Source organism: Nilaparvata lugens, chromosome 10 (genome assembly GCF_014356525.2).
Source record: "Nilaparvata lugens isolate BPH chromosome 10, ASM1435652v1, whole genome shotgun sequence".
Classification (NCBI taxonomy): Eukaryota; Metazoa; Arthropoda; class Insecta; order Hemiptera; family Delphacidae; genus Nilaparvata; species Nilaparvata lugens.
Genome location: NC_052513.1, coordinates 21,144,452 through 21,156,616, shown reverse-complemented (window position 1 = coordinate 21,156,616; position 12,165 = coordinate 21,144,452). Strand labels below are relative to the sequence as shown.

The following is a 12,165-nucleotide window of genomic DNA, read 5'->3' as shown; positions in this document are numbered from 1 at the left end:
AGAGATTCTCTTTAGCAGCTAAAACCGATTCCCAATTAGACTGATCAGCCGTCACAGAGGTCTGGCTGCCTCCTAGTCAGTTGCATACTGCCAATTACTACTTGCAAATCACCCGTTCACCGCACAGTCATCACAAATTGAACAGAAGATGAACAACACAGCTTGTGAGATGAGAGCCGTTTGAGAGGCACCGTGAGCTTCAAAAGCTACAAAAGCACTAACAAGGATTCGTTTGTTTGATGTGTCCGCGTTGAATGTTTATTAAATGTATCAATGCCTGAATTTGAGGGAATCTCAAAAAATTGAACTACATGGACTATAAAAACTATTATCATTGAATTATTTTTCCATTTAAAACACAAATCTGAAAATAGTGAAACCACTCAATTATTGGAGAAACGGAAATTGGTACCGGTTGTAACATCATCATCAATCAAAATCTTCATTGCATCAACAATTTACATTGATTGATGATAGTAACAGTAATTTCAAGTAGTATATTTTCATCTGATTTGGATATATAGTTACGGTCTCACATTGATCAAGCTAACTCAACATATTCTGTTTTTCATGAAAAATGATTGAAGATGTAAAAGGGAGTTCGTTCTTCTTCAGGTTGACGTAAGAGAAGATGGGGATATATTAAAAACTGTGTTTCAATTATGTGAAATATACATGGAAGTTCTCTTTGATGAGTTTAATATCCACAAAAATGAGTGAATATCACTCATTTATCAATACTGGTCTCATTCACCAATACTCACTCATTTATCAATAATTGTTATCAATACTGGTCTCCACTGTCATTCTATTTTCACAAGTCAAGCAATTCTGCTTTTGCTCTTTTATTTTAGTTTATAAGAACAGGATTCATGACGATTTTCTCTATTGATTCAACTTTGATTCTCAGCAACTAAATTGATAGCGAAAAGACTTCAACGGAAGAGAAAACATTGAAACATTAATATTTGAAAATCCTTTCAACAATCTTCTCCATCAACGCCCATTATAATGCTCGAGGTATGATTCACAATTTCCTCCGGTCAAGGTGATACCATTCTGATTGGATTTTTTATATGATCAAGTAGTGTTTCAATGTGAAAAAACGGTGAAGTACAAATGAAGTATCAGTGTGTAGAAGAGATAGAGTAGGAGAGAAAAATCCTGCAGTGAGGGTTGTGAAGATCAATTATTGAGGAAATGGATATCGGCTAATCAATACAACAGAGGTGGAAAATAGATCTTGTAGGTCAAGAAGATGGATGATAAGGGGGAAAATTGGAGGAAGAGCAAGAAAGGGAGAAAGAGAGAAAGTCTCTTGTACAATTGTTGAGGATGGCTGAGAGATATTATTAGAGAACATGTGTGTGAATGTGCCTCATGTGAGCGAATTAGATGAGGAGAGATAGGAATAGGATGTGTGAGGTGGAAAAACGTGGAAGAAAAGGTATAAAGTGGTGTAGTCGAAAGGATGACAAGAGGAAACACGTGAAAATAAGTGAATCAGTAGCACCACCACTCCACACCCGAATTCGCTGTAACAAAGAAACCTGGGAATCAGAGCTGTTGTTTTGTTTTTCTCCCGAAACTTTTCTTTTACAGCCGAAAGTGAGGAGGATCCCATATATCATTTCTAACTGGCAGAAGCCTATATACTTCTTCTCCTCATTGGAAATTGTGTAGTTTCTTCAAGTATTGAGGCTACACGTTGTCAAAAAGTTTCAAGTTTTGTGTTCCTACTTCACAATATCGAAATGAGTATCTACTGTAATTGAAAAAAATATTAATTTCACGCTCGTTTAGCAGATTTTGAACAATAAAAAACTTCGAGAACAGCTTATTTTGAGAAGAACAAGTGTTAACTCTATCCTTCATCTATATTCAACTACTCCATATTATTAACTAGCCGTCAGGCTCGCTTCGCTCGCCATATCCGTCTAGCCAGGGGGCTCTGCCCCCTGGACCCCCGACTTGATCGTCCAAGAATGAGATCAGCAGGCTCGCTCCGCTCGCCTGCATTTTTCGTTTGAGAATTTTTATCATATGTTAGGACGATCCAGTCAGGGGTCCAGACTAAACGTCTGGCTAAACGGATATGGCGAGCGAAGCGAGCCTGACGGCTAGTAATATAATATTCCCAGGATTGAAGTAGCAGTGCCCAATCAATTTTTCCGCGATAAATGCATTTAAATCTTCAACTTGGTGCCAACCTAACAAAGTCAACTCAACTTAATGCCAACCTGACAAAATTATTAATTTAGTTGCCAGTTAACAACTGCTTCGAAGAGGTACTCTATCTAGATTATAGTTCTATAGTAACATATCATATGGAAATTTCAATTATAATTAGGAGATTGTGAGAAGAAGAATATACATGCTAAAAGACGAACTTTAAACCCTTAAAAACAACCTTAGAGTTGAAATATTGCCAAAAGATTTCTTAGTGCGCCTCTAAAGGGCCAACTGAACATACCTACCAAATTTGAACGTTTTTGGTCCGGTAGATTTTTAGTTATGCGAGTGAGTGAGTGAGTGAGTGAGTGAGTGAGTCAGTCAGTGAGTGAGTGCCATTTCGCTTTTATATATATATAGATGAGTGAGTGAGTGAGTGAGTGAGTGAGTGAGTCAGTCAGTGAGTGAGTGCCATTTCGCTTTTATATATTATATAGATATTAGCGTATGGAAAATGCATACACATGGATCCACAAAAATATTCAGGTCATTACTACCTAATAAATTACACAGAATTATCACAAGCTTTCGTTAACTAATGAAATTAACTGTGTAGTAATAACTGTCACCAAGAATAATAGCTGTATAAACAACTACAAAAGTCTACAAAATTAATATTGATCTTTGTCAGCTTGATAGTGTTATGGATCAGGCCTTTAGTGGGATGGCAGAAGCGAGGGGTTTCTGGAATTTTCTGGTGAACAACACGGAGGACGCAGGGAGCCTCTAGATCATTCCAGTGGGTTCTGGTCTCAATGCAGGAAACCATCGACCAATGTCAAGCGTGTTGTTGACCCTTCTGGCCGTTTCCATACACTGCGATTGGTCAGATCGCCTCACCTCCAGGCCATTCTAGAGAGTTCTGTATGAGAAGTTAGCACTGTATTCTCTACCTTTCAGATTGATTTGCTGAGCCTATATAAATGGCGCGTGTTGCAGTCGGGAGTGAGTTGACAGACTACAGTCGTATTGTTAGTTACTTATCGTGATAGACTAGTGATAAAGTGGTAATAGACTTTTGTAGTTGTTTATTCAGTTATTATTCTTGGTGACAGTTATTCTTAAACAGTTAATTTTATTAGTTAACGAAAGCTTGTGATAATTCTGTGTAATTTATTAGGTAGTTATCAGTTTATAGTTGTTTCTAGTTAACCTCCGTGTGTTATAGTGCTGTAAGTAATAGATCTAATCAGAATAAATCGCCTGAAGTGTTTTATTAGTGCAGAAACCCATAACAATATATGAAAAATAATAATGATAATTAACTTGTTTGACTAGGTTATTTATAACATACAAATAAATTCATGAACAAGAAAATATGTTTATGTACAAGGAAACAAATCACGTTAAATTGAATGTCAAGGTCATCTATGTTAAAATATTTAAAATAGATAAAACTATTGCTTGTGGAGAATCTTCTTTGAAATCTGTATCGAAACGACTACATAACTCTCCCTTAATAGTCTAAGTACATCAGAATACGGAGAATGGAATTAGTGGAAAAACTTAATGAAGAACCTTATGATCAATCACGGATCTCTGCTCAATGACTCTTTGAAGATCAATGACTCTTTGCTTACAGGGAAATGGATTTCTATTAGAACATTGGATTTGGATGGGAAATATTATATGACTGAAATACTACCCTCTAGTCACTAGTCCAGAACTAGATTCTATCAACGTTCTTTGAGTTTTCTGATTTTAGTAAAACATCGAGTATGTTGAATAATTCGAATGAATTATTATTTAACGAAAATCCTAAATAAATGCTGCAAATCACCCCGAAGACCTCTGCTACTGCAGACATTGACAACAGGGCTAACAGCTTGATGGAAATTCGATGAGAACTACTATCCAAAAATTAGTTGCCAGCCCGGGAATCGAACCCGGTACCTCCCAATTGCCAGTCAGGAATGCTTACCCTTACACCAAACTGACAATCTCTGGATAGCAGCGCTCATTTTATACGAAGCCATAGCGGCCAACCAGTTACAGATGGAATTAAATAGAGAATGCATTTATTCAAATGCTAATTAATATCTAATTATTATTTATCCAGAGATTGTCAGTTTGGTGTAAGGGTAAGCATTCCTGACTAGCAATTGGGGGGTACCGGGTTCGATTCCCGGGCTGGCAACTAAGTTTTGGATAGTAGTTCTCATCGAATTTCCATCTAGCTGTTAGCCCTGTTGTCAATGTCTGCAGTAGCAGAGGTCTTCGGGGTGATTTGCAGCATTTATTTAGGATTTTCGTTAAATAATAATTATATATTAATTGGCATTTGAATAAATGCATTCTCTATTTAATTCCATCTGTAATTCGAATGAACCTGAACCACCTTGTTGAATATTGTGAAATTCATATTATAAATCAAAAACGTTATCTTGGCAGAGAATCCACTTATAACAATTAAAAGTGCTATCGAACTATACACGTTCGAAATACTCAATTTTCAACTATTGCCAGGAATATATGAAGAGGTCTAAAATAGTATATTTCGCACCTAGAGCAGAAAATGAGATTTTTCCAGCTCGAAATCGGTTTTCAAGTCCGAGGCCGTAGGCCGAGGACTAGAAAAGATTGAGAGCTGGAAAAACATTTTTACCCGTGGTGCGAACGATATTTTTCGCCACACTACAGGTATTGCAGACAAAATAAATAGAGAATACAAAATAAAGAATACTCGTTAAGCTATCGTACCTATCTCTTGATTTTAGTGGTAGAAGATTTGCAGTCAGGATTTCAGATTCTTTTAAAATTTCACTTGGAATACCACAGTCATCTTCAAGCATTTTTGAAAATTCGGAATGCACTTATCAACAATAAATAATTGAATAAAACTGGTTGCGAAGATAATTAGTTTGATTCGAAACTGGAACTGAAATCATGGCGACTTCAGCTGATGATGAAAGTGGACACTCGCCCGATCTAGCGGATGACTTATTAACTACTTCCATGAGCGGCTGGAAAGAGACAACTTTCTGGCCTAGACCGGAAAAGAAACCCTTTTCTGACGTCGTCTGCAAACAAGGTCTTTCAGATCTACGTAGGGACTGGAAAACAGCTGCTTTCTGTGCAGTGTGGCGAAAAATATAGAAATATTAGTGAATATATCAAGGGCTACTTTTGATAATTACTAAGTTGAAGAAACTTGTGTAATTTAAAGGTAAAAAGTTTTTTCAAGAAAATAACTATATTTGTTTTTCAATTATTATTAAAGTATCACTATTAGTGATTATACAACTTTTTCTAGGAAATTATAGCTTAATCTCAATTTTGCACTAGTGTCGAGTATTTCCAAATCAAACTATGATTGGCTTATAATTATAATTATAATTATATTACATCATATTACATTATATTGTAATGTAACCAGTCGTTTAAGTAGAAGATTTTGTCCAGAATTTTCCCCTGCCAGACTAACTTAGTCTAGCAACTGCAAAACCGAATCCAATCACTTGAAACACTGAAAAAACTCAAAGAAAAAGCATAATGTAATTCGTTTCGTGAGAATAATCCAATTTCGAAAGTTTTCTTGACACAAGCTTATTGGACATTTTTCAATTTCACTTGTCACTCCAATTCCATGAGAAAATACAAAATGAGGCTCAAAAAAGAGCTGAATTTCCTAGGGGTGAATATTATGCCTTATAGTAACAAACAATAAGGGATGACTCCAGGAATGGACGCATCAAGTCTGAACGTGACATGGCCCTTATTGAATTACAGCCTTTGGTCTCCTACAGGGTCTTGGCAGGTTTTTACATGCAACATTAAGCCTTGAGCAAAACTCTGGAGAAGTTTTCTTGAGGATGGAATCTCATATCAGGATCTAGCAGTTCCAGAGGTGAAGCGTTGGCACTTATGATTATCTTAAAAATAGAAGTGACAGCATTCGTGTAAATTCGTGTAAATTCGTGTAAATTCGTGTAAAAACATTTCATTATTATAATTATGGAATACATTCTCGTATATTTTATATTGGTCTACGATAATAATATTAAAGGTCAAAATCGCGTACATGTTGTAATAAAGTGAGATTTTTCATTTATCTAGAAAATGATACTTTTCTCTCTCTCTCTCTCTGAAAATAAAACTAAAGCAACAATTCTCTAAAAAAAATCTAGTTTCTCTCTAATTATTGTCAATGCGTATTTTCTTTGAACACGTACATATTTTTCTGATCTTAAAAAATCTTCATATCATCATTTCTCAGTGTTATAAGGAGCTTCCATTTGAATGTATCCAAGATCAGAATAAGATACATTATCATATTGTTTTTTGAGTCTAATTGTTTATTGAGAAATATCAAAAGTATACTGTTAAAGCTTATTGTCATTGAATAGTTTTGCTCAAAAGTATTTTTTTGATTCCTCGGAGAACAATAATTCCTAATTGCTGATGGAATCAATGGACGTGCTAAATCATAGAATACTATTGGAAAATGAAGAACAATTTCCATGAATATTATTAATTGCATTGTCTATCCATCATTACCAATATTTATATATGAATATTGAATATTAAATCGTTATACATATTGTAATAAGTTATGTTTGCACTACATTTTTGCGTTAAGTACCTGCTTCCTCTTTCGAATAGAGATATTTAATTTTCAAAAAGTATTCATGCTCTTAAGAAAACACTCGAACTTAATTGCTGATTCATATTCCTACCTCCACGAATAGAGCTGGCTCCCTTTTGAAGTTGAATGTAGCAGAAGTGAATGTGAAATTGTCAAGTGCAGCTTGTTCGACCATCTCTCCGATCGATTGCTTTATATTGTCCTCATCTTCATTTCTGGCAAACACATGGAAGAGTATCTCACCATCAAATCTGAAATCACAGAAATCATTATATCATTATTTCAGAGTTGTTTTCAATCAATTAATATGAGAACGTTATGTTCTTGTTTCTGTTTAAACCTCACAAGAAATCATTTGGAATCCTCCTGCATATTATATTTAAAAATCCTTAGATTAATATTATCAAATCAAATTATTTGTTTACACATCTGCTACTAATTGATAATTTGATCACTGATACGGTACTAATAATTATTGACAGCTGAATTGTAATTAGAAGACATTTTCAGCGAGCCACATTCTAGTGGAAAAACCGTTACAATTCTAACAATAATCAACAACAAATTATTGGTTGCTCAAGAACCTTAAAAACCCCTGTTATATACATATGAATGTTCGTTGATATTTTTCATTCTAAAAAAGCTTCGTTTTCAATCCCCAATAAGATTTTTTCCCAATTTTCATCTCAATAATCTCGATTTTATTCCCTTTCAATTGAACTGAAATCTTTGAAATGATGAATATGGTCTCACAAATTTCAAACTATCTCAAGATAAACTCAAAAACTTCAATGGAAACCTATTTTTGGCCCAATCAAATCAAATAATGCTTCTGATTCGACATATTCACTGTGAAGCTACTTTTCCTTTCAGATTCTGAAGTAAGCAGGAAAATTCTCACAAGTTTGGGGAAATTAGAGAAACAAAACTGTTATATACCACACCAAGTGAGAGCACACTCTTGAATTAACTGACACAGAATTCAAATATGTGTTGCATTAAAGTACTATTTCCCGAAACGTTTGTCTTCCCTCAGAAAGTGACAATAGAGTTGAGCTCCACTAATTCCTAACCTGGTTATTCCAGAGTTAATAAAATGCAAAGCAGCTTTCCTGCAAAGTTGATAGACTGTCTACTAACGTTGGCTTTCCTGTACATCAAAATGTTACACATTCACACCGAGTGAGAGTAGAGAAAATCACATTCTCACTGACAATAGACTAGTACTTCCTTCCGTTTCTCCTCCCCACTTAGAACGAGAGTTGCGGTAAATCGACTTAATATTGAATCTACCTCTTTGAACCAGTTGAGAAGTGCATAGAATGCATGTAATCAGTGCAATTATTCGCCCACGCGCTATGCGACAAAGCTGTAGAATGCTTTGACCATGAAGGAATGTTCCTGATTTGCAAGCAGTCAACGATGGGAATTAGAAAGCTGTAATTGATGCTTTGGAACTTCTAACAAACTGATCTTACAATGAGAAAAGCTGTAGCTAATTAATCCACCTACCGTGCTTTGAAGCTGTCAGATACATCTACTGTTTTAAATGTGTAGTTCTTTGATTTGAGAATGAGAATGAGACAATGTCAAGATATAGGTACAGAATGAGATGAATGATGTGCATACAATCCTTCACAAATTTTTCCCTTGATACAAGTTCAGGAGAAAATTATTATTATATAAAACTTATACTGTTTGGTCATATAATGTTCTATGGAAGTACAAAATTTTCCTTTTTTTTAAGCACGGTATCTTACTGATGTATTTTTTTAATTACGGGCTCGATTCAACACACAATTGTTCCTCGCAGGTAATATTCTCCTTTCAAATTATGCTTTGTAGTTTAATAGAGTCGGCCACTGAAGATACTGCAGACATGTCAAGCACGCTAGTAAAAGCTTTTTGTGTCTTTGGCGAAAGGCTACAAGCGAATAACTGCTGTTTGAATTCGGAGCTAGGTTTTTGTGTTTATGATTCTTCGTTGTTCATTTCTTCTTCGCTGCTCTATTCGAGGTTGAATTATTATTATATAAATATAATTTGTAATTTTCCAATGATATATTTGTGGCTATTGGTGATTTACTCTCTGTTGGAATTATTCAAGTCGTTTCGACTGATGCAAACATTGTATAATTATCTCTTTCAGGTCAGGTTTGCTCGTACAAGCGTTATTTTTGGCCTTTTCCAAGCATGCTTGACATGCCTGTAGTATCTTCAGTGGCCGGCCTAAGTAGTCAAGTAGTCAGTTATTAATGACCAAGAGTTTATGTATGATGAAGAAGGTAGGTTCTCAGAGCATCGAGTTTGGTCTTTAAAGTTATTGAATGGAGAAGAAATTTCTTATTTCTCTTAAGATGGCCAAAAGTGATCAAACATGATGAAGTGTGTACTAAATATAGATGTTATCATGAAAATGAGAGCAGAGGGAATAACAATTAATTTATATGCATTGCGAGCAATGATATATTCAGGAATACCGATACTGACTTTATCTTGAACTTGGAGAAGAATCAAGACAAACATAATTCATTCATGTTTTATTATTATTGGCGTATGGCTTTCAATGGTGGGGGGACCCATCATTTATGTAATTCATAGGAATGATAATCGAAATCCAAGGTGTACCACTTGTACAAAATAGACCAAAACAATCCGATTTCGAATTTCATTCAAGATTGGAATATAAGTCATTATATATATTATAAATAGCAATGTACTACTTACTTGTACTACAGCCTGTACTACTTCAACAACGTACTATTTAAAGATTGGAGCACTTATTGAGAATAAAACTGTTACATTAACAACAGTGGTCAGATTTCTTGTCAGTTCAAAGCATCTATTCAATTCCCTCCTCTTTGCTGATGTTAGATTAAATTGCTATAACAGGTGTCTGGAATTAAACTTATCAGTGGCGTATTCAGAATAAAATGTCGGTGATGGGGGATTGATATATTGAAATAGAAAGCACCTATACTATCGAGGGGCACCAAGGAGTGTGGGGGTACGGAATACCCCCCACCAAAGGGGGTCAGGGGGCTCTCCACCAGAAAATTTTGAAAAATATACCTTCAATTTGGTGCGATTTTATGCAATCTCTACTTGAAAACAAACATTCAATTCAATTCATTTTTTGTGTTCAGTAGACCACTAACAATTCTGATACTCCTTGAAAATGTCATATAGTCCAGGCGCTGGCTTACATTGAGCATACATGAGAGAGGCAGAGAATTTGACTTCGGATTATTGTTAGGGGGTCTTTAGTGTATATGAAACTCGATGTCGTCACGTCCCAGGGTGGTCGACAGCTTGGGGGGAGGGGGGTAAGTTGTAAAAAACGCGCGTTTATAAAATCGCCTGTCCTGCAGTTACTATTCATAGTACAGCTTTTAATTTTTTCTCAATATTATGTACACATAACTGGCTTTCAATGTGGTCCTATACATTTTTGCGATAAACCGCATAGTTTTTCCGTAAAAAAATAAAATATCTCGAAAAATGTATTTTTTTATTATAGACTTTTGTTATTTCTTGAATATTCAAGTAATTAGCCGACTTAGAGGAGAAAGCTACCAATAAACGTTGTAGGCCGTATCTTGCTGAATCCAATGATATATATAGTTTGGGGGTTACGATCATAGAAGCGGCGGTGGGAGGGGGATAAGTAGCACTGTCACGCTGCGGCGCGGTCCTCCCCCATGATTAATGCGTGTAATGGCCTGTCTATCGCATCGCTCCTACTAGTCTATGCATTCAAATTATGTATTTCAGGAACGCTATCTTATGTATTTTCGGTCGCTGAACACGATTTTTCAACTCTCAAGCCTTAATAATTGATAATTCTCATCATAATATACTAATTATGGTCAAAATTACAAACTTCATCTCATTATCATTATTTATGATTACATTGTAATGATAAACCATCCTGTTCGGAATCCTATATGTGTTTCTCAGTCGATAAAAAACTGATATTCCATTAAGAGAGAATATTATTCGATTTAGTTCAATGATCACTTTGGAATTGCGAAAGTCAAGTAATGGAGTAAAGTTAAACAAATGATATAGGCTACCCCATATAGAGCACCGTGTAACAGGAGTAAAATATTTTCTTGATATAAATTTACAGTTGAAGCACAAATAATGCCAATTACTCCCATTTGATATGACTAAATATTTTATTACAAATGAAATACAACTCTAAAGCTGCGTTTACACCAAAGTTATTAAGGAGATGTTAATATAACTTAATCTTTATAGATTCTATTAGATTGAACATAACTTATCATACATATGATGGACATATGTGTTTGCCAAGTTCCGTTCAATCTAATAGAATCTACAAACGCAGCTTTATCAACTGATTTCTTTAACTTATATCTACGAATAGATACTTTTCATCTGGCTGGGTTTGACTGATTGTCTTGGGGTGGTTCTTGAATGAAAGTGGAATGAGAGATATCTCTGTTGAATTTGAAATATTTGGAGAGAATACTGTTGGAAATCTATTGAGGGGAGATCAGTATAATTAAGGTAAGAACGGTTCAAATATGAGAGATTGTCGAAAAATGTATTTTTTTATTATAGACTTTTTGTTATTTCTCGAATATTCAAGTAATTAGCCGACTTAGAGGAAAAGGCTCCCAATAAACGTTGTAGGCCGTATCTTGCTGAATCCAATGATATATACAGTTTGGGGGTTACGATCATAGAAGCGGCGGTGGGAGGGGGATAAGTAGCACTGTCACTCTGCGGCGCAGTCCTCCCCCATGATTAATGCTTGTAATGGCCTGTCTATCGCATCGCTCCTACTAGTCTATGCATTCAAATTATGTATTTCAGGAACGCTATCTTATGTATTTTCGGTCGCTGAACACGATTTTTCAACCCTCAAGCCTTAATAATTGATAATTCTCATCATAATATACTAATTATGGTCAAAATTACAAACTTCATCTCATTCTGCAAGGAAACTAAGAAATGACTGTTTGAAATAAACGAAACTTGGGTTTCAAGAAATATATTAGGATAGAATAAAGATAATATTTATATATGTTTATGTTCTATTGTTTTTATCTCAGATTAATTTATTTTGATGCGCTGCAGGCTAAATTATATTATTAATTGCACACTGGCCACGCTTACTTGATATAGTGGTCAGTTAATTTCCAAGAAATATTTGTGGAATTTCTTAGTTCTTCATGGTGGAGATGGAATTCATCATTTATTCATTATCATAATGATTTTGTTTAGTATGAAAATGTTAATCTTTCGTGAATCTTCAGTTTGTCGTGAACTTTTGAGAAATTATATCCCATATAATAATAGACATGTGTCAAATCAAA

General features: G+C 35.0%; 1 protein-coding gene across 2 annotated transcripts in view; it reads right to left on the bottom strand.

Moving 5' to 3' along the window:
• LOC111047221 overlaps positions 1 to 12,165 on the bottom strand; it is a 161,844-nt gene that overhangs the window by 61,744 nt on the left and 87,935 nt on the right. For both annotated transcript variants that reach the window (XR_005572291.1, XM_039436533.1), the window contains exon 8: positions 6,909 to 7,068. Coding sequence is in view for 1 of the 2 variants with exons in the window: in XM_039436533.1 (XP_039292467.1) it covers positions 6,909 to 7,068 (160 nt within the window). In the remaining variant the exon portion in view is untranslated. The remainder of the gene's footprint in view (positions 1 to 6,908; positions 7,069 to 12,165) is intronic.